Source organism: Lygodium microphyllum, chromosome 13 (assembly GCF_053477565.2).
Source record: "Lygodium microphyllum isolate KBCC chromosome 13, Lygodium_microphyllum_v1.1.10, whole genome shotgun sequence".
NCBI classification, from domain to species: domain Eukaryota; kingdom Viridiplantae; phylum Streptophyta; class Polypodiopsida; order Schizaeales; family Lygodiaceae; genus Lygodium; species Lygodium microphyllum.
Window position 1 is genome coordinate 131,596,172 of NC_141147.1, and position 23,838 is coordinate 131,620,009.

General features: G+C 41.7%; 1 protein-coding gene across 1 annotated transcript in view; it reads left to right on the forward strand.

Annotated features, from left to right (window-relative positions):
- Positions 1 to 23,622, forward strand: part of LOC148027221 (uncharacterized) — a 52,156-nt gene extending 28,534 nt beyond the window's left edge. The window contains exons 2-4 of the mRNA XM_087690405.1: positions 7,674 to 7,734; positions 7,872 to 8,004; positions 21,691 to 23,622. Coding sequence (XP_087546531.1) covers positions 7,674 to 7,734; positions 7,872 to 8,004; positions 21,691 to 23,405 — 1,909 coding nt within the window. The 3' untranslated portion in view covers positions 23,406 to 23,622. The remainder of the gene's footprint in view (positions 1 to 7,673; positions 7,735 to 7,871; positions 8,005 to 21,690) is intronic.
- Positions 23,623 to 23,838: the final 216 nt, after the last annotated feature.

Consider the following 23,838-nt stretch of genomic DNA (forward strand, 5'->3'; position numbering starts at 1 on the left):
TGCAGCCTTGTACCCTTCAGCCATCATTATTAGATTGTTTCTTCTCTCACCTGTATTCTCATCATGTCTCCTCTCTGTGTTCACTTTCCTTTCTGCTGTGTACTCACATGGTATGAGAGCCACGTGTACTAGTTGGAGTATACAAAGAGGAGCGATCTGTCCAAGTGTTCCAGCCAGTTGAGCACCTTCATAAGAGTGCTGTAGACCTATGTTCAGTCCAAGCACCTTGTGTTTTGATTAGGGCGGGCATTATACCTGAGCAAGGCAGCCTGTTTACAGCTATTTGATGGGTTAGAACTTGTGGGAGGGGTGACGAACAAATGGGAATGAGTGTGCCAATAGGAATTTTCCTTAGAGGGCTCTTTATATGGAAAGGGAAATGGAGTCTGTATAGCTTCTATTCTACCAACGTGTTAAGTACCCTTTGTATGAGAGGTAAGAAGATTGGTGTAGAATGTGCCATACTTCGATGATAGAAGATGTCAGAGAAGTGTCGTTGTAACGTGTCCACCTATTTCCTTTTAGGACACGTCTTAGCAGCCCATCAGGAAGAGAGTCTAGAAAGCTCCACCCGACACTCCCATGGAATGTTACGGGGTTTGCGATCTAGGACTTCCTGAGTCTGCCACGTAGCGGAAGTATTCCGGCCGTTTCCACTTAGGACCAACCTGAATCAGGGGTTTCCTCAAGTGGTCAAATTCCTAGAGAGCGACTAGCGTCGAACCCCAGGCACTACTTTATGTAGAAACGCCATGGTCGAAGCGGATTTATGCTGCACTTGGTTCAAGAGAATGGAAAACGAGAGGGATGCAGAGCTCGATCCATCTGCCCATAAGGCATAGTCCCATTCCGTTCCCCTAAAATAGCATAAACCAGAATTCTAGTAACTTGAACTCTAGGTCAGCATTGCCTGCTGTACATTCCCTTAACTTGCAAAGTTTCTACTGTTGATTTCATTTGAGAAAAATTCCCGGCTAACCGGGACCACCCATTTGTAGGACGGACCCATGGCCATATCCACCGCCCTTTTCTCAGGGTTGTTTTAGTTGCCTAATTACCTACCACATTTAGTTATACACGCATAAAACAGCTTTCTTAATCAGCCAGTTAGACACTGGTTCCTTTACGTAATCTTAGCACTTGACATAGAAAAACAGTGCCAAACAAGTTCCTTTTTAACAGGTTATCTTACTTATCTTTGGAATACATCCATATAATCTAGCCCATAGGCTAATCCATAATCCGCCCGAAGGCTATCCATAATCCACCCGAAGGCTATTCATAATCCACCCGAAGGCTATCCAGCAATCCACAGGATCACTAATCCAAGATTCCGCCCGTAGACTAGTATGGGGGTCTCGAGATCCAATCCCGAGTCGCGTTGGCCTCTTGTGCAGGGCCTGGAAGACAAGGGATTTACGGCCAGAGCCCCCCCTGGCACCCAAGCGTCCTCCTGCTTCAAGTAGTATCCAACGGAGAGACCTCTCACGGTGGGTTCGGTCCACGTTCCCGGCACGGCTAACAACCCCCTTGGTTAGGGTCAGGCAGAGAGTCAGGGGTAACTGATGCTGTCTCTCCCTTCAGGCATTCAACCTGAAGCATTAATTAACTTTCCATCTTTTAGTTCTTTGAGCAAACAATGCAAACAATGCTTCTAAACTGGTACAAGCACAATCAATCCAGTGGTCGTTTATTTGGCCAACTGCTAAGGAGTGAATTCTTCTCTCCGAATGCATCCAGCATTCGATTCGGGATCAATTACGACTTGGCAAGATCTCCCAAGGGTCTGTTTGTTCACCCTTTGTCCTTGGATTAGGGCCATACCCTGTTAACCCAACTTAACCAACACCTTAGGTTTCATAAATTAACAGTAAGTCCTGGCGACCATGTCGCTCTAACTTGATTGATCATTTACTTACCAAGCAATACATAACTTCCCTTATCTTGGCAAATTACCCTAAGAAGTTGATGTAACAGGATGACTACTCATTCTCTTGCAAGTTATACTTGCGCTAAAACTTGCCAACCTCATTCTAAGGAATGGCGAATCCATCTTGTGATTAAACCACAAAGCCGTGTGACGTTGCAACTTGTTGCACAAGTGTCGTATCTATCTATGGGATCATTTCACCCATTGAACGTCGTTTCCTGGTCAATGAATTTTGTTTAGATAAGATGCAGGGTTTGGGGTGTCTTCTTACCCAACCCTAATGGTACTAGGCCGATGTTCGGTCCTAGGGTTTCCAAAATCAATCCGAGTTTTAGCATTGTGTCGAATGATCCTTAGGGTAAAAACCCTAGATCGTTGTTTGCATGAGCGTCCAATTGACCCAAGCGTTCCGTGAATGTGGGTAGGACCTTTGGGTTTGAGGGCTTCGACTTGTCGTCCAAGTACGATACTAGGCTACATTTCTGACGTGCCAAGCCCTAGCTAGTACTTAAGGTGTTTATCGTGTCGGCTAGTTATAATATCACAAGTGATTTGGGTGGATTGACCTACTTGTCTTGCGTCAAGGACGATTCTCTCCTAGAGATGCTAAACTAGTTTGCAAGACGTTACAATACATGTAAACATGTGAATCATTGCTTCCACGCACCGCAAGGTTTGCAATAACCCTATCTTTCCTTGGTAAAGTAAAAACGCATGATAATTTGAAGAATAAATTACCTAGGACCTACTAGGATTTACATCAAAGAATCATGCCTACAACCCTTTTATCTACGCTTTAGAATCTCATGCTTTGATAAACCATGCAACCTTTCCTAAATGCAACTCTTGATGAATGAATTTTTCGCATGACGAATATGCAACAAGCAACCTTCTCCTAGCTACAACGTAGTTAATGAAGTTCATGCAAAACTAAGGCTAGTGTTAACTTATTCCATTTTACAAGCATATGCCACATGCAAATCCATAGATTTATTTTTGTGCTCTGCAATTCCTTTTCGGATAACATCCTACGGGTGTTAACAACTTCTCCTCATTCGAATCATGACAAGGAAGATATTGCCTAAAATGCGACATATGCTTATTCTTTCCATGTCCAGTCAAAAATGCACTTAACAATTTCATCCCTTTGCCCTAAGCAATAGGCGTTTAGACTCATTACTTTGGAAATGTACCAAAATAGCAACATGTAGCTAATCTCTTAAGACGGACAACTCTGGAAATGCAAACGATCCAATTTCATGACATGCACCAATCCTTATCTATCGTTCAAAGAGATAATTTATCGAATGTACTTTTATCACTATTACTTGAACTAACGATAAGCGAGAAATGCATTATCCCTATGCTAGGTGAATTAGAAACATGCGTAAGTGCTTTAAAGCATTTCTTTATGTGGAAAATAAATTCGTGGAACTTGGACTTGTGGATCCGCGGTGCTGTCCACGTGAATGTTAGGGGAAGAACCTTCTGCGGGTGCGCCGTGCAACTTCTTGGGAGCCATCGTGGACGTGATTATGGACTTCCGGTTTGCCTTCACCCTTACGCGATCGGTGAATTTCCTCCAGGCTTGGTAAACAACCTTCAAGATCTACCCTCTCCCCCCCGTGCGCAGGAAAATCTTCCACCAAAATGGGGTTCTTTAAAAACTCGGGGAGGCTTGTGGGAATGGACTTATGGAAAGGCTTGTGGGAATGGGGCTTATGGAAGCCCCCTTAGAAGCTTATTAAAGAAGCTTCTGATTTAACCAGAAGAACGTGGATGCAATGATTTGTGGGAGTTGACGACAAAGGGGATTTTTGATGTAAATGGCAGGAATGGGCGGCGGGCTGGTGGGCTAGCACAGCAAGGCGGTGTCTTCTGGCGGCTGCAGCACGGCGTCACGGCGCTCCTCCTCCTCTCCCTTTGAACGATGGCACGACAGCCTGTCCTCTCTTCTCCTTGATCCTCTTCCCTTGTGCCCCACTAAGGGGTGTTTTTATAGCCTTGGGGGAGGGAAAGGGAAGCCACCATGTGGCTGGTGCATGGCTCTCCCTCCATATACCAACTTCACCTCATCACCTCCTTCTCCCACTCCCTTCCCTCCAGCCATGCATCGGCTGGGGGAATTAAATTTTTTTGCTTAATTTGCATCATTATCCATTTTGCCCCCTTCAAAAAGGGTGTTTCCCCGCGGCTTTCACGGTCTTAAACCCCGGTCTCGATTTCACAACGCGGAGGCCTAATTTTTGCGCGTGCAGGGTACGGATTAAGCTGCTGGTAATTGCGATGCGGGAGATAACCTTGCATAGGTTTTACGCAGCGTGCGGGGAGTTAGGTTTAATAATATTTTTTTTGAGTGGAAATATTACAGTCATAGTAAGGTGCTTTGAAGACATGATCTTACCAAGGGATGGAAGCTCATCTCATATCTCCTCCATCTTTTAGATGTGGTCCATCATCATAGGGGACTTGGCGATAGATAGTTGTTGAAGCTTCAACTCGAGGGTTACGCAATGCTCGAATGTCTCTTGGTAAAGAGATGTCAATCTCTTCTAGACCTCTGCAATGGTACGTTGCATCTTACATGCACAAGCACAAAATGTGCACAACTCAAAAAAAGAAAAGAGCAGGTTCTAGTGTTGAGCAAATCCTATAAAGTTCTTGAGTTTGTGGTGGCTCCAATATGGGAGTCCACGGGGTCGGGAAAAAACAAATGTCACAAAATCTTGAAGGTGAAAAGTGTTGAGGATGCACTCAAGTTTGCACGGCCATAGAAGGTAGTTTGTCTCATCTAGCTTTTTTGATGTGGGAGGAGAGGGTAGAATGGGTACTCGTGTCACGAGGGCATGAAAATTTGATGCTTTGTTTATGTTTAATTGACATTTGATTAAAGGATTAATCAAATGTGCAATTAAAAGATACACATGTGTTGCACATGTGAGGTGCAAGCTACTTTTTCACAGTTGAAGGCCGAAGGACCTTGTGAAAAAGATGGGTGTCAAAGGCAAAAGTTGTAACAAGTTACACTTGTTAGATTCTAGGTGAATTTTGGTGTCAGTTTGCCCCTAGGATCATTAATTGGCCATTAAGTGTTAGTGGTGATACTAGGGACTAGGCATTAATTAATGGATTAATGCTTGTACAAGGGTCAATTAATGCATGGGACCACTTTGGGTTGCAAATGGCCCAGCCAATTAATTTTTGGATGGGCAAGGTCAATTTTCTGGGCATGGATTAAGGGCTGAATTAATTTTCAAAATTCATTAATTCTGAAAATTAATTAAATGGTTGGAAATTGCTGAAAATGGATTAAGAAAGTTGCCACTTGGCAAAACTTTCCCATGCAAGTGGGGGAAAGGCTAAATAGGGCTGAAGGGAGAGGGAAATCTCGTTTTTTTCATTTTGGAGCTGTTGGGAAGAGGTGTTGGACTGTTGTTGCCAGCTTTTGGGGCCATTTCCCAGCCATTGGAGACCATTTTGGTGATGGAGATTGCATATTCTTGACCTTGGGAAGCTAGCAACTGCTGCTGATGCACTTTCTCTTGAAGATCACAGTCTCTGATACTCCTATCGTTGTTGGTGCATCCGTTTGGGGTTGATACAGCAGGGCAGCAGCAGCTGATTCTGATCAGTTCTTCACGACAAATCTCAGAATTTTCTCTCTCTACAGCATTTTCTTATCTTCTTCAGCCTATGCTCAGCCATTCTCGGCAATTCTCAGCCATTTGGAGGAGATTTCAGCCATTTTTGGTGGGCTGATCTGTAATTTCTGCAGTAAATCCTAATTTACAGCAGAAGTTAGGGTTTAGCAGCCACCTTGGGATGTGTGCCAGAGGTTGAAGTCTCAAGGGATTGAAATCAGTAGCTGATAATTGAAGATTATCAAGGGATTTTAGGAGCCAGCCCATCCCAAATTGATTTGGGGTAGCATTTGGCCAGCCAAGGGTCAAATTGGAGAAGAAGTCCTAGGTGAAACAAGGGGCAAATGACCTAAAAGGCTTGTTGGACATTTATGACAGCAAGAGCAATTGGTTAGCAGGAGGAGATTGAAGAATCTCAAGTTGTACTCTTTCCAATTGAATGAAAGCTAAAGAAATACCGCAAGGGGCGCCAATTTTGGGGCCAATAGGGTGTCTACTGTCCAAGAATGTTATGGTAAAGTGTGTATTTCATTTTATGTGCATTTATTTATTGCTGTAATTAACTCTTAAATCAGGTTATCACCACTCATTCCAAGAAGGAAGGCTGGATTCAACTCACACAAGGGGTGCCATAATAGCCAATGGGAGATTGGTAGCCCTTGAAGACTTAAAAGGGAGAGAAACATATGATGGTGGTTGGCCAGTCACAGACCTATGATTTGCAGCATGATCGCTATTGATCTCAGTGTTGTGAAAGATGATCCTCAGGGTTATGGCTTTGTGAACGCCAGTCTTCACGGTCTTGGTCCTCACTTCGATGGCCTTGTAGTACTGATCCACATGATCGTGCCTATTATCATAGTCCACCATAGATGTCCTTCAAGAAACCTGCAAGAAAACACAAAAAACACTGGAAAAACTGACCTGAAAAATGATGTCTTCAGTCTTTGCAGGGTCCACTGTCTGCTGTACAGCAGAGTTGATGATATCAACAGTGAAGATCGGAATATGCAAGGCAAGAAGGCCAAAACGCTGCTGGGCAGAGAGTTTGATCTGCAAAATGCAGGGTGAACAGGGGCTGTACATGGAAGATGCAGCCTTGAAGAGGCTGTAAACTGATCAGGTCCTGGTGGAATGTTCCCTCACTGAAATAGGTGATGACAGCACCAGAAAATGGGTCGCCCAGCACAATAGAAGGCTGCCCAATCAGAAACACCGCTTGGAGATGAGTGCCCAGCATAAAATGCAGCCAGGACAGGGGCATAAACAAGCTGCCCTGTTCAGAAATGCTGAAAATGCAAGGTATGCAGCATGTGTTGATGATGCCCAGGTGGTACAATCTGGGACAGATACTACTCTTCTTAGACTCCGGCTCCCATCAGGGCAAATGAAACCATGTGAGAGTGCACAGTGGAAAGGAAAGCAAAGGTGCAATGAGAGAGAGACAGAAGGGACACAGAATGAAGGAACAATCTGATGGAGACTGAGATTGATATTTGTCAGCCACAACATGCAGCTCTAGGCATTAGCATGGGCAATAGACAGAGGCTTCTTATGTGGAGAATAAGTAGAGAAGCTTATTCAGCTGAATGCAATGTGAGAAATAGTTTTTCTTTTTTTCCTTGGTCCACTACATCACAAAGGAAGCACTTTTACCTACCTACCTTGACTCTCTTATAGAGAGCATTAGATTTTCTCAGTTCAAGTTCAGCACTCTATTAAGTCCTCTTTTATGTCCTTATGATCCTTGTAGTCCTCTAGGAGTCGTAGCTTAGTGGCAATATCTCACGGGACTCTAGAATCTGACATTATTATCAGCCTGGCTGGTGATGCTCAATATATTCACTTAGCATAGAAATAAGGCGTGCTTGTTTCATATATCTACTAGTCAGATTTGTTGTCTAAACCTCTTGCAAACTGATTATTCTTTAATTTGGTGACAGAAAGAGGATTAGTCTCTTTGCTCTATTATGTCTATTATTGATGATGGCCAGTGCTTCTGACAGCTTCCTTTTGGGCAGCTTTTTGTGCTCAGCTGTGTGCTTGACTTTTAAATCTGTGACAGAAGAAATGTGAAATTTTGTGCGCTGATGCTTTGGCAGGCTTATACGGGATATTGGTTTTGTGGTTGCATGTCCTTCACTTCTACTTGATTCCCATGAGGTTAGGAATTTGGTGCAAGTTCCTGCTTGATGTCTAGTGATACCTAAACAATATCATTCCTGTGTTCTTTGATAAATTTATTGTGCTGATCAATCAAATAAAATTTTTGCTTTAGCTTGTCTGCATCGTTTGTGTAGCTTCCCATGGTGTCTAGTGACTTTCTTGGAGGAAGCAACAAATATTGGCAGGAATCTGCAAAATGGCTGCTATCTTTGGAGATAGACCAAGTTGTCAGCTGGTTTCAAGGAAAGAGGAATAATGGAAGACTAGGTGAGGCTCATATGTATGAATTAGCAAACCCTTTTTAACTATGTTTTGCAGGCTCATGCAATGCTTTTACAATTTCTCCATTGTACATAACAGGATCTAAGTGGACTGTGAGCTTGTTGTGGAAGTTTAGTTGAGAAAGTAGCTTCTTTGCTTATGATGATTGAGTTTAAATTTGGGCATTTGCATCTCTTTGTATAGATATAAGTTGCCAATGTGAGGACATAGTGCACACATGCATAAATGATTTGTTAGGATGCACATGGTAGCAAGAACTGAAAGCCAAAAAAAAAACACATAAATGGATTGGCAATGCAGTGTTGTTGAAGAGAGATGGAGATACTGGCTGGCAGAAATGACATGATCCAAAGGTATACATGTTTCAAGGACAGAATCTGTACCTAGACATACATTGGATCAGCCCAAAAATAACATGAATGGGTGGACTGAAACACAAAGATTGAAACATGTATATCTATATCAAGGAAACAGAGAAAGTACGACCATGACTGAAACACAAAGGCTCAGACACTGATGTGCAAAACTCAAACCCTAAACGCAAACTCAAAACTCAAATAGAGAAACACACACAAATAGAGAAAGAGAGAGAAGGACTTTAAAGTGAATAAATGCTGTAAATGAATGTGGTAGTGTATAGAATGCTCAAGGGCAGAGCTGAAGAGTGTCAAAGTGTGATGTCCATTGGAGATAGATATTGAGTGCTCTAACCACCAGTTAGAGATGTTGGAGTGTGACGTCGAGTGGAGATAGATACAATAGAGGAAGTGGAGGATGATGTAGATGGCCACACCAAATGCAAAAATGCAGGCAGCTGCAGTTGCCAGGTGGAGATCAGCTTGTTGCCAAGTTTGGAGCTGTAAATACTCCAGGCAGGCAGCCGATAAATAGGTTGAAAAAAATGAATATAATAATGTAGATCACCCATACTGCTTATACTACTTGGACTGCCCTAGAAATGCTATGATCAGTTGGCGATTGCATAAATCTGTTTGACTTGATCTAGAAAGGTGTAAATATGTTGTAGAGTGACTCTACTTTGCTTGTGCCTATCCAAGGGATGACTAAATCTCTAAAATCCCCTTTTAGATCTTGGATGTGGCATAAGGCTCAGGGATTTGGAGTGCTGTGCTGTCAAAGAATGGCCTGAGGAAGAGCCTGAAGTGAGCGATGTGCAATGGCGATGCAATGTCGGGCGATGGAAATGTCAGGTAGAGAGCAAAACGTGAGCAAGAGTAGCGAGTGAGAGTTAGAGAGAGAGATGCACGATGTTCTTGGGTACAATTTGTTGTATACCTCTTTAGGTTTTAGATAGATATATATGAAAGTACAAATTTGCTAAGGGTGTATTCATACTCCTGCATATATAAAAGGCACGATGGTCCTTATTCCCAACAACCTCCCACCTAATGCCAATGTGGCTTAAGAGGAGAAAAGAATTAGCTAAGTCTAGGTATGCACAAAGTTGAAATACATATACCCATCCAACTCCCATCATTTGTCGGCAATGAGCAAACCGCTCTACTGGAAGACACTTCGTGAGAAGATTTGCAGGATTATTATCTGTATGCACTTTGACAAGCTCAATGCTCTTGCTGTCAAATACATCTCTAATGAAGTGATACTTTACCTGTTTGTGCTTCGTCTTTCCATGAAATATGAGATTTTGTGCTAGCATGATAGCACTTTGACTATCACAATGGAGAACATGTAACTTTGAAATTCCAAGCTCTCCCATCAGACGCGAAAGCCATAAAGCCTCCTTGCATGCCTCAGTGGCAGCCACATACTCTGCCTCTGGAGTAGACAATGCAATACACTTGTGTAGCTTGGAGATTCAAGAGGCTACTCCTCCTGTGAAGGTAAAGATATACCTAGAAGTGGACTTTCTGCAGTCCGCAGGACTAGCATAGTTTACATCCGTAAAGCCAACGATAGATGCCTTTTGCTTTTCAAAGTAAATGTACAAATCCTTTGTGCCTTTGAGGTATCTCATTATACCTTTCACTGCTTCCCAATGCTTTTTACCAGGGTTTGCCATATATCTGCTAACCACTCCCACTGCAAAGGCAATGTCAGGATGTCGTCACAACGTGTAGGGTTGAAGGTCACCACAGGGATTTGGCAAGAAAATTGGACAAGATAGATAGAGATGTGTCTTCAAGAGATAAGTAGATTATAGTGAATGTTTAAAGGTTCAAGAGGTACTTCACGGTCAATTACAGGGGTTTGAGAGAGAAGAATGTATGGGGGTTCAAGAGCTTAGACTCTGGAGATGGTAGAGATAAGAGAAGGGTTGAAGGTTTTAAGTCAAGTTCTTGAAGATGTTGACAGAGTTTCCAACTGCATGTTCTTCATAAACAACTCTACATCCCATCATTTATACATGATGCCATTGCATGAATCAACTTTGCATGATTACATTCAATGTAGATTGTTAGAAACAAAAGCTTCTGAGTCAATTACAAGGCTTGTAGGGCAAAGAGACTTGCTTCAAGAGAGCTTCAAATTGAGTTCCTGATAAGGATAAGTTACCACAACCAAGAAATAAGAGAAAAAGCTCCTCTTAATTCAACTCAAAGTATCTATGAATGATCTACAAACATTGCCCTGCCATAGGGCCACATAATACTTGCATTTTTTTACAAGATATCTTCTGTAGAGTAAGAAATGAATTAAAAGAACATTGCTGTAGCTAATTCTCTGAATATGATTGAAGATATCAGCCCCAAATTAGCCCAAATATCTTCCGAAATTCACCTTTGATGATAATATAAACTTTCCCTAACACAGTATCTGTGCGTTTGGTGTTAAGAGTCCACCACGAGGGTAAGAGACAAAAGGGTGAAGGTAGATTTGGGGAGAGGAGTAGACGGAAGAGAAGGGGTTCGAAGAAATTGAAGACGTAGAATAATACTTCAAAAAAGAAATAGAAAATGAAGAAGAATACTAACAGAGATGAAGCCTGCCAATTTCTTTCAGCATTACGAGAAGATATAACTCTAATAGAGAAAAACGTATATAAAATAATACATTCCTCTATGTTGCTTAGATCGCCAATCTCATGCCTCCAATCGTGTAAAATTCCAGCACGCTTGGCCAGAATTTTACCAGATCACTCCTTCATCTCCCCCTTCGGAGTGCTGTTCACTGCCTGAAAACAGCGATCGCGCATTGCGCGATTTCGTCAATCTTTCTTTTTACATAAAATCCTCTCAAATTGACTGAAAGCTACATGTCATTCTAATCTAGAAGTTGTCTACAGTTTTATGGATTTTTACAAAAGATAATATCTAAAAGATAAAAAATTGGCTAAAATCTAATATTTTTGAACCATGGACACTAACACTAATGCCTAAAATGGCATTGGCTCTCTAAATCAATAAGAAAGCCACACTCTAGATTTTTTTTACACGGTGTGCGCATAGCGGCACAACATCCACCCCCTCCTAACCTGCACATCCTCTGGCATGTGCCAAAGTCTTACGGATTTGCAGTGTTAGAAGAAGTATCTTCTGCTATGTCAATGTCTTCTTTTTGTGCCTCTTTTTCTTCCTCTATATCTTCATGCTCTTGAATTATATCCAAGTCTTCTAACTCATATGTTGAACTTTCTCTTCGTTTGAAGAGCTTGATTTTTTTTCCAGCTATGGGTATCTTCATGCTTGTTTCATTCAATTCAGCCAATGAATATGTGGCATTGTCATGAACGACCTTTACCACATACGGGCCAAACCAATGCTTTACCATCTTCCTAGAAGCACTGTATTGATTGTCTAGGGTGTTGTCATAGACAAGCACCCAGTCATTTTCTTGAATTGCTCTTGGCCGAAGTCGATGTTACTTATCAAATCTTCTTTTGTTCTTTAGTCTTGCTGTCTTTAGCTTCTCAATAGCTGCTTGAACATCTTCAGGCCTTCTTTCTAGCTGCCATATGCGCAAAGTCAACAACTCTTCTCTATTGATGCCTTCCTCCCAAGGTAGAAGACTCCATGTGAGAATAGATTCTTTAATTGGCATAATTGGTTGTTATCCATGCATAAGTTCAGGTGGCATATAGCCAGTCACTGTACTGTGAGTAGTCTTTATGCATATATATGTCTTCATGCAGATCACCATATAAGAATGCAATCTTTACATCCATCTATATGAGCTCCATATCTTCAGCTGTAACTAAGTCCAAAATGATTCTCAATGTAGTCATCTTGACTACCAGAGAGAAGATCTCATCAAAGTCAACTCCATGTTCCTGCTTATACCCCTTCGCAACCAATCTTGCTTTTACTTTGGCGAAGAACTAGAAGTGACCTTTATCTTGTAAACCCATTTGCATGGAAGGGTTTTTTGCCCTTTAGGCAACTGCATCGAATCCCAAGTGCCATTTTTCTCAAGAGATTTCATCTCTGATAATATGGCTTTATACCATTTCTTGCTGTCCTGTCTGTCCATTGCTTGCTTGAAGAAAGACGGTCTACCATAGTCTGTCAACATGATATAATCAGCGACATTGTTTGCACGAGGAATGAATCTATCAGGTTGTTTAGTAGCCCTAGACAATCTCCTAGCCCAATGATCATTGTTTGTTGGTTGTTGAGCCTGCAAATTTTCATTTTCAGCTTGCTGTCCTGGCATTTTAGCCTACAAATTAGCATTATCAGCTTGCTGTCGTGGCTATTCCTACACATCCAGTGGCTCATCATTATGGGCAATGGCTGGCTGATCATTTCCAACATTATTTTCTGCATTTGCAGATTCATTTATAGCAGGTATTTGCTGCTGTATAGCGGGTATATTTTGCTGTCCAAAAGGTATTTCTTCCCGGAATACAACCCTACGGACTTTCTCTGTTCTTTCGGGCTGTTTGTGCATGCAATCTTTCCAGAAGATAACATCATTGTTGCGTACTACTTTTCTTTTCTCGGGATCCCATAATCTATACCCCATTTCACCTTCATCACCATATCCTAGGAAAATACATTTATAGGACTTTGGCTCAAGTTTGTTGCGTTCTTCCTTACGTATGTGCACAAATGCTTCGCAGCCAAACACTTTCAAGTGTGCATCTGAAGGTGGCTTGCTTGACCACGCTTCTTGGGGAACTTCCCCCCTCCCCAACTATCATAATAGCCTTTGCCCAAAAGCCATTGGGTAATGCAACATGAGACAACATCGTATGGACCTTATCCTGTATGGTTCGATTCATACGCTCTACAACTCCATTGTGGGGTGGATTATGAGGGGCAGTGAGCTCCCTCTTTATCCCTTTGCTGTCGCCTGAAAGGCCTTGGACACACATTCCCTACCATTATCAGAGCGAAGATACTTAAGTGTCTTATCAGTCTAATTTTCAACCAATGCTAAGAATTTTTGAAACTTGTTAAGCACTTCGTTCTTGCTACGAATAGGGTAAACCCATACCTTCCGTGTAGCATCATCGACAAAGGTGACAAAGTCTTTCTTTCCCCCTAAAGATAACCCTAGCATTTGACATACATCGGAATGTACTAACTCTAGAGGAGAAGATTTCAGTGAAAGAGACTTCTTATGAGACGTCCGTGCATATTTACCATAAACACAAAGATCACAATGCTCAAAATCAGCATAATGAAGACAAGGCAAGTAACCCAAATGAGAAAGCACTTTCATTCTAGTTTGACTCATGTGTCCCAACCGGCCATGCCACAAAGAAACACTTGGCTGCTCGGTTACGACAACAACATGATCATGCACACTAGATATATGGAGAGGATACAAGGTATTACTTTTACAACCTCTGGAAATCACTCTAGATCCCTTACATATCTTCCATTTCCCATCACCAAAGGTGATATGAAATCCATCGTCATCTAGCTACCTTGTGCTAATCAAGCTCTTCTTGAGCTAAGATACATGCCGTACATGCTGAAGTGTGAAGACAGAACCATGCTGAAACTACAACTGCACATTGCCAATACCTGCAATGTCACATGCATAGTTGTTCCTAAGATGGACAACACCATGTCGGCCCCTTGTATAGTTAGAAAACCACTCACGATGAGGGGTGACAGGAAAGGAAGCACGTGAATCTAGAATCCAAGTATGCATGTCATCATCCGTATTTTCAAGTAAAGCATGTGTACTAAAGTGTGAAGAGACAAATAGTATGTCATTCCCATTGTCACTGTCATGAGTGACTACATTCACCTCTTCAATTTTGACACTGCTCTTCTTAGGTTGACTCTCTTTATTCTCTTCCTTGCTATCATGTGTCTTCTTGCCCTTTCCTTTCTCTTTCTTCCATTTGTAGCAGTCACATTTAAAGTGATCATTCTTGCCACAATGATGGCATTCAACATCCTTACCACGTGATTGCGTTACTTGCTATTAGATTTGCCTTTTTGCTGTGATCTGCCCCTAGTATGCAAAGCATTGGAAGACTTATTGGATGCATTGTTCTGCTGATTCATTTCTTCCATGAGTAGAGCACTCTCTACATCAGCATACAAAAGTATCGCATTAGAATTGCTCATAGCAGTCTTGAATGTATCCCAACTCTCTAGTAGAGTGCAAAGCGAGAACGTAGCCTTAAATTCTTCATCAATCATGAACTTCAAGGCATCTAGCTGGCTGAAAATGAAGTTAAACTCACTCAAGTGAGTAGACATTGCTGTATCCTCTTTCATATGCAAATCCATTAGCTTTTTCAGCCAATAAACTTTTGCTTGCGGCACTCTTCTGGGCATATAGTTCTTCCAGTCGAGTCCAAATAGCATAGGCAAAATCCAAACCTTCAATGTTAAACAATAAGGCATTAGAAATCGATAGCTTGATGGTTGAGTGTGCAAGCTCATTTAACTCATCCTAGTCTTCTTGTTCCATATCTGTGGGCTTTGCCCCTTTGGTCTTAATCAGCCTTGGCGGTTTCTTCTGCAATAGGATATTGTAGCACTGTTTTTGCCAGACTGCAAAGTTATGTGCTCCTTCAAGCTTCTTAATGTGCATGAGATGACTGCTTCATTGTTGCCAGCCATGATTTTCAGCCCAAATGTGACCAAAGGTTCAGCAAATGTAGGCCCAAACTGTCACACAAGTGACCAAGGTACAAACAAGTACCAACCAACAATAAATAACCACGAAAAAGCAAAAATTTCAGATCTGCAAATAAATTTCAGAAGCACTAAACCTTGTGCTACAGCACTCCACAATTGATTACAGCTGTTCCAAGGACAAATACATCACATTACATGAGAAGTCCCAAATTTTATGTAACGTACCCACTTGTTCCCTTCATGACACGTCTCAGCAGTCCATCGGAAAGGAGGTCTAGAAAGCTCCGCCCGGCACTCCTATGGAATGTCACGGGGTTTGCGATCTAGGACTTTCCGCGTCTGCCACGTAGCGGAAGTATTCTGGCCGTTCCCACTTAGGACCGACCTGAATCAGGGTTTCCCCTACTGGTCATTTCCTAAATGGCAACTAGCGTCGAACCCCAAGCGAACTACTTTACGCAAAAACGCCAGGGCCGAAGCGGATTCACGCTGCACTTGGTTTAAGGAGAATGGAAAACGAGAGGGATGCCAGGCTCGACCTCTATGCCATAAGGCATAGTCCCATTCCGTTTCTCTAAGAAAGAATGTTGATGCTTCTTGCACCTCTTATGCTTTGACAGTTAGAGGCAATAATGGTAGGAGTGGTAATGACCACCGTGGGAGAGACTCTCAGTAGTCTTGTTCTCAATCATGTAGACAGTCTTGCAATAAGTTTTGTGGCCGTAAGTCCTCATTGATTTGCCATTAGTGTGAGAAAGCATGGCATATTCAGCCACAGGGACACAAAATGCGCGAGGACAAGCGCAATGAAAAGGACAAGGGTAAAGTATAGGGCAAAAATGATAATTGTAGCAGTTTTCCTAGCAAGTCAAGTGTTAAGATTGAAGAGATTAATGTTGTCTAGACCGATTTTGATGATGATTTCATACTTGCAGCTTCTTCTCTTGATACTTCACAGCTGATTGATGCTTTGCTAGGGTATACTCAGTGTTGGCTGATAGATTCAAGGGCTTTTGTTTATGTGACCCCTTATAGAGAGTGGTTTTACTCCTATCACAGTTTGACTGGATCTGTTCATTTGGGTAATGACTTGGCACTAGATATAGTTGGTATTGGTGATGTCCAGTTGCAGTTTGGTTCATGTTGTATGTTTACTCTTCATGATATACATCATGTACCGGCTCTCACGAAGAGCCTTATCTCTGTGGCACTTTGGATGATGCAGGTTATGTAGTTTCTTTTGGTGATTCCTTATGAAAGATTATGCGTGGGAATCTTGTCATTGCACGTGGTGCCAAGTTTAATACTCTCTACCATTTGTTTGTATCTGGGTTAGTTGGCTATGTTTTGATAGTGGATGTAGTTTCATATGTTTCTCTTTTGCATCGTCCCCTTCGGTATATGTCCTTGAAAGAAATGAAAATGCTTACTTGTTTGTAGTATAGGAAAATTCAGACTTTTTTCTCGAAGAATTGAAGAAAATCAGTCATTTACTGTTGTTGCCTTGTCTCAACAGCTTGTAGATGCTGTCACTTGCTCTTGATTGGTCTTCTCCTGCCCTAGGCTAACTCAGAAGGTCCTTCAATGACTGCAAACTAGACCAACAAGATCTCCTTTCTCTCTCTTGAAGATGCCTCTCTCTAGCCTCTATAGACGTTTTTCAGTTTTGCATGGGCATTTTTGACAAGTGACAACCTTTTCAAATGGTTTTTCTAGCATTATCCATATTTAAATATTGATTTTTAGTCTTTAAATATTGAAAATTAATCTAATAATTATTTCTTTCCCAAAAAAATTATTTGATTGGCTAATAATTAAATTGGCTAGGCAACTTCCATTCCCTAGTGTCTCTGCACCATCTTTGACCATTAGATTGGCGTTAGGTACAATTATACACCACTTCTCTAGTGTCACCAGCTGACACTTATGACCAAATGAATGACCTAGGGCGACAAACTGGCACGAGATACTTGTGCGGCATAACTTATCGCAACTTTTGCCTTTGATATCCCGTGATTTTCTTAGGTTTTGGACTCATAAATTTACTCTAACTCCAAATACACCTCACTTGTGTAACTTTTACTTAACCATATGATTAGAAATTCATTCACATGTTAAGTGAGGTTTCAAAAATACATGTCTGAGAGGGGGTGTTAGCCTACCTATTTTAGTCTATCAGTCTGTTATCTCTTGGTTGTGAGCTTTGTCAGAGTCTGATGGAGACAAAGCTCCTCTGATGGAGACATAGGAGCTTTGATTGTATTTTTCTTAGGATTGTCAGACAGTTTTGAATTTGTGCAACCTTTGCATGTTAGTTTGCACTCTCTAACACCTTTTGATTGCTCTAGGAATGCTACATCAGCATGATCGTTGCCAACTCAGGTTTTCACCTCACGTAAAAGGCCCAATTGGTTGCACTTAAATTGTCATGGAATGCCTTCATTGCACTTTTGTTTAAAATGGAGTACTTTTGAAGGGCATTGTTTTTCTTGTGGAAAATTGGGGCACTTTATGGTTGAATGTCCAGAGAAGATTGTTGCTGTGGATTGGGGATTGGCTTCGCTAGTCAATGATGCTCTTATGGCTGATGGCCCTCAAGCACATGAGGCCCCTGTGCGGATTAATGTGGATAAAGGGAAACAACCAATGCAGACATTGGACTCACTTGATTAGGGTTGATGTCCATGCTAGAAGAGGTAAAAAATGTGATGTGGGCATGCACTTATGTGCAGCCCAAAGACAAGGCGTCTTTCGTACCCACTACTAATGACATGGTTCCGATGGCCCCTTGGAAATCTTCTGCTACGAAGGCTTCTACTGATTGTTCGAGTGACCCTCTTGCTCAGCTTGCTTATGATCCTTGAGGTAAATTGATCACCCCTTGGAATGATTGTTATCCAAGGGCTGCCTTGAAGCATGAGAATGATCCCTCCACCGTCAAAGTGGAGTGTAGGGATTTAAAATCATTTGTAGTATTGGCTGATTTTCTTGATGAGGGCTCTCCTGATATTCTAGCCCAAAAAGTGCAATCAAGAATCCCTTTTTGTCATGATATATGAGGTTTGCCACTTGGAATGTGTGTGGCTTTTGTTCACATAGTAAGTAGCATGACGTGTGGCGTGTTTTGCATGATAATCAATGGGATGTGTTATTGCTCTTGAGCATAAAAATCACAATGAAGCAAACAAAATTGTGGATTGCCATGGGTTTGTTTTGTTCTATGTAGGGGGCTCAATGCGACACTATTTAGTTGTGCTCATGGTCTTGCACAATAAATTTTAGTGGTTCTTGTTAAGAATGATGTTCTAGGGCCACTTTTTAGTTGTTGAATTTTTTTTTGAAGGAGAGGTTCTATGGTAGGTTGGCCTCTATGCACCGAATGATCCTTTGTCTAGATGGGATCTCTGGGACCATCTGGAAGCTTGTCTATCACTCGGCAAACTGGGAGTGCTGATGGGAGATTTTAATGTGTGTGTTTATCAATGGCTCCTCTTGCGTCTCAATTCATCTTATCTAAAGCATCCATTTTTTAGTGGTGGATAGTTGGTTGACATGTTTTTACTTGTTTCTTCGTTTGAGGGCAGTGAATCTTTTAAGCAAATTCTCAATGTGCAGAGCATTGCCAAGCATTATGGTATTTATCATGCCCCTTTGTAGGCAGCGTTAGCAAGCAGTTGAAGCAATGTTGGCCTTGGCATGCTTTTTGCTACTTGATTCCTTGGATGATCTAGTTTTTTCTCCCATTATCTATAAAGTTGATGAATCTCATTTAGTAGTTCCAATTGAGATCATATCAGCAAGCCAAATTGCAAAGTTTGATTGAGAATTCGCAATATACCTCATGCTAGTCTCATAAAATTTTTTCGAGATTGCATGTCTCTCCCGCTCCAAAGAATATGGTTAGACTTTCAATATGGTTACAAATCCGCAATCCATTGTGCATATGTGCAGAGATTAATTTCTAGACCTCGATTCTTTGTCTCTTTCTACTAAGCAAACCAGCCAGGCCCGTTCGGCTTTCTATGCCTTGGTTGGGAATCAGGTGTTGGTAGACATTCATGACAATTTGGACAGAGATACATGAGGAAGAGGTCATGGATGTTTTGTTGCATTTTCCGAAGGACAAAAGTTTGGAATGAGATTGCTTGAGTAATGAATTTTGAGGCTTATGCTACTAGTTTGGTGAAACCCTTGACATGCATGTACCAACAAGTTTTGAAGATTGGGATCATGCTTGCGTCATGGAAGGTAGGAGCTATTAAGTGGATTTCAAAAGTGCGGTCGCCCTGATGTCGAAACATTGGTGACCCATTTCTTTGATGGGATCTATGCATAAAATCTTCTCTAAAGTGATGTCTAATTGCCTCCATAGGCATCTCCTTGGCATTGTGCACCCTAATCGGTATGGATTTTTCAAGGGCAGGAATATTTTGCACAATGTTCTGATTGACTATGCTAATCACTCAAGCAGGAGGTCGTGCTGGTTCAATTGGATCTTGAAGAGGCTTTTGACTACTTGGATTGGTCTTTTGTGGCAGAGTTTATACATGTTATGGGTTTTGGTCCACCCATGTCTCATTTGAGACACACTACTAGCTCAGATGCCTCTTCGTGGGTTATCTTGAATGGTGGGGTCACCGATTTTTTGGACAGGCTTGTGGTCTTCATGCTCCCAAATCCGCCCTCATTAGCTGTACTGAATTGTTTAGGATGATGACATGGCATTCATGGCGGCCTTATCAACAATCACTGGAAGCAGGTTAGCAGCTAGTCAATGATGGGGAGTGCTGGAACTGTGAAATGCAGCCTCTATAACTGATGGTGACATGTAGCAGTGAAGGACAACAGTCTGAGCGGCCTGATCTGATGAATAGTGTAGATGACCCCTAGCTGAGTAGTAGTATCAGGGCGGCCTGCAGGATGAAAATACAGCAGCCCACCAGGTTGTGCTGATTAGGGCAGCAGCTGGAATCACTCTGACAAGGGCTGGAGCAGTTGCAAAGAGGGCTGAGGTGATGGCAACAGTAGCTGGAATCAAATGCAGTATGGGAAGCCTTTAGAAGGTCATGGCAGTAGCTGGTGATGATGCTAGACTGGATGGCGAAAGGAATGCACATGACCTAGCACACTCTCTATTTATGACCTATCACACTCTCTTTTTATAAAGATGGGACTGATCAAAATTTAGGCCTTTTCTTATGGGTCATTAAAGCACACTTGTGCATCACTATTTGTCCTTAACAAGCAAAGGGTGCACCCAATGCCTTTTGACACAGAATGTAAATCCCTTACAAAACCATCCATCTTTGGTCTCAAACTTGGTCAAAGAAAGTCTTAACTGATTTTACTATAGGAAAAGTATATTGATGCTCTACGTCTCTAGGATGCAAATTGCTTTATAACACCAAAGATGACCATGCATCATAAGGAATCTATCCTCAAAAGTACATTGCACAAGTTACTAACCTTAAAGTGAACATTCAAAGATACTTGCAAAATTGTACTCTCTTATGTCACCACTTGTCCATCTTGCATAAAAACAAAACAATTTGCTATTCTTGCATGCTTTATACTGGAGAACAAAAGCTTTTCTCTCAGCTTATTACATGCTGCAATTTTCGTGGTGCCCCACATGGGAGCATCCTATCATTTGCAACAGTTGCAACATGATTTTCAACACAGGCCGCAATTACTCGTAAACCCTGCATACCTACAGTGCATGCAACTTGCCATGCATTCCACTTGGAAAACCTAACTACGCGCCAAAGTTCCCATATATTCCATTCTGTGCATTGAGCTGGATGCCTGTCTGATTCAGTCCCAAGGTCTAAATCATACTTTCACATGCATCCCTGTTTGCTGTATGGAAATGGATTAAAAATATCAGTGAGTCATCCTCAGCAGCACCCAGCAACTTGTAGCAGTTTCCAGCCATCCAGATAGGTCTGCAAATTTACATTTCATCCTAGAAACAAGTCGCCATCTCTGTGTTTCATCTCAAAAGGGGGGACCCAGCTATGTGACATCATCCTCAGAATTCAGACAACTGCATTTGCAGCCCAGAGGGTGCACTACCTACCTTTTCAGGGAATATCAGCCCACACACAAGTTGAAGGTACATGCTTGCTTCCTACTCTAGATTTGTACCATTCTTCTCGTGGCCCTATCCTGCTTTGTGACAGAACAACATTTCTTTGTCTTTCATTACATGCATTAGCCCTAGAGGTTCAAGTCACTGTTCTCAACAATGTTCTAGTGGCTTAGGAATGATGATTTGAAAACAACAAGCAGTTCTTGTAGCTTTTTTAGGGAAAATTGGTGATTTGAATGTGCAGAACAAAATGTATACAGTGATATTATTTAATTGAGAAAAATACTGAACCATACCATATCAAAATTATGAAGCAAACAATTGTTTATTCTAATATGGCTTCTATGAGATAGAGGTGAAGAAATGTGCATTGCTTTGTTCATCTCATGCCTAGAAGTAGTCTTAGCAGAGAAACCAGTCTAACATGAAGTGATAAGTCATACACTTTTAATGAAATTGATGGATACCTTTATAACTGGCTAACAGGAAGCTGTGTAGCGAAGTGAATGCCTTTCTAATAACTTCCTCTCTTGGAATGCTGTTGTCATTCAGGTCAGCATTTTGCCTTCTGTGTGGAGTACATCTTACAATTCTCTCCAGTCTTTCGAGTAAAGTGCTTGCTAGTTTCACAACAGGTGTTACATCAGGTTGTTCATGAATCACTTTCAGAACTTCCAGAGTTAGCTGACAGAGGTGTTATGGATGATGTAAAAGCTCTTTTCCCTTCTGCCGTAGGGTTTGCAGAGGCTCCTAAAGTTACTGTGGATGTATTGCCTGGAGAGGTGATTATCAAAGTCTTTCTGGGTGTGCACCAGAACATACCCAGCAAAGACATAGTCACTAGTGTTAATTCACTGACTGCAAATGATATTGTTGACTCAAGTGGAGAGGTGTCTGATAACTTTCAGGACTTTGGACAGCTACAATTACATGATAAGGAGCAGAGTGGTAAAGGCATGCATGATGCAGATGCCAACACCAATGTAACACATGACAGAGGCTTGCCAGAAACACATGGTAAATTGGGCAAAAGAAAGAAGAGGCAACTCAGGAAGCTGCATCGCCTGAGAGAAGGGAAGGGACCGACTGTTACAGTTGGTGAATTTGACTTTTTATTTGAACCAGTGGTTGGCAACTTAAGCAGAGAGATGTATGGTTTGGCCAGCAAAAATATGGATATCAGTTTAAGCAGCAGCGAACAGAACGGAGAAGCTTCTATACACCATTGGGAAGTATCAGTGAAGTTTCTGCTCTATGCTGGGCCTTGGGAAATGTTTGGATTTGAAACTCCACTTACTGCAGCATGGAGAACCTCAAGTGAGTCATCAGAAGAATTCACTGGGATTTACACTGGATGCCCTGGCTGTAAAACTCTATCAACCTCAGCTTCTCAAGCAGGTTCTGGGTGTGCCTGCAATGACATGCTTTTTGGGTGCTATCTAGGCCCTCATATTGGAGAAACCCTATATAATCGTAAAATGCGGCTTATCAATCAGATTGCATTGTCAGAAAAGCCACATTCAGCCCTTCTTTTATGTAGACTTTTTCATATGAGGTATTCTCCTCATTGCGATATTTTTGTGGAACCAATTCTGTCTGAAAAGCTGGAATCTGGAAATAAGAACAGTTTCAGCAAGCCTGCCCAAAGCTCATGCTCAACCCAGGGCTTGCAATCAAAGTCATGTGGGGACCTGAAAATATTGAGGGTCTTTCCTAAAGCTGTTTTAAAAGGTTATTTATTTTATGAATATCATTTATGGTTCCAGCTAATTTCCAATAAGTGTCACTTAAGGCCATGCAAGGATAAGACACTCTGTTCAAAATCAAATATCAATCCAGGACACTGGCTTGGATGGTGGACTCGAGTTGGTGATTTTCTCAAGTTTGCAGGCTTACCCATCCATTATTACAGTAAATGGTACATAGTTCCAAAGTTGGAATGGCTCTCACCTGTTATTATTGAAGTGGATGATATGCGTCAAAAGCAGTTGCTTGACATGAATGAGTTCTTGATCATGGCTGGAAAAGTTCAGGATGAAGCAGAGAGAACTAAAATCCCCAGAAAGCGACGGTTTATGGTTGCTGAAATGTCCAGGGATCCTGATCTCATTATGCAATCAATGAAGTCTCAATTTGAAAAAGGTGAACAAAATCCAAATACAAACTTGTGCAAGTGGGTTGAAGTCAGCAGAGGGTTTGTTGTGGAAGACACATGGCCAGACAGTAAAATGTACAGGCCACATGGTTATAGGCTGGTAAACCTGTAATGTTTCTCATTAATGATGCTGTATGACATGTCAGGCAGAGAGAACTAAAATCCCCAGAAAGCGACGGTTTATGGTTGCTGAAATGTCCAGGGATCCTGATCTCATTATGCAATCAATGAAGTCTCAATTTGAAAAAGGTGAACAAAATCCAAATACAAACTTGTGCAAGTGGGTTGAAGTCAGCAGAGGGTTTGTTGTGGAAGACACATGGCCAGACAGTAAAATGTACAGGCCACATGGTTATAGGCTGGTAAACCTGTAATGTTTCTCATTAATGATGCTGTATGACATGTCAGTAAAATTCACAAGCATTTGCCTGATTGCTGTAACAGATATGGTTGTAACATACGTGACATATAGTGCAGCAATGACTTGCTTAAAATATCTCAAAGTCTGACCATTTGTGTTTTTGAAACACCGACAAACATTGAAT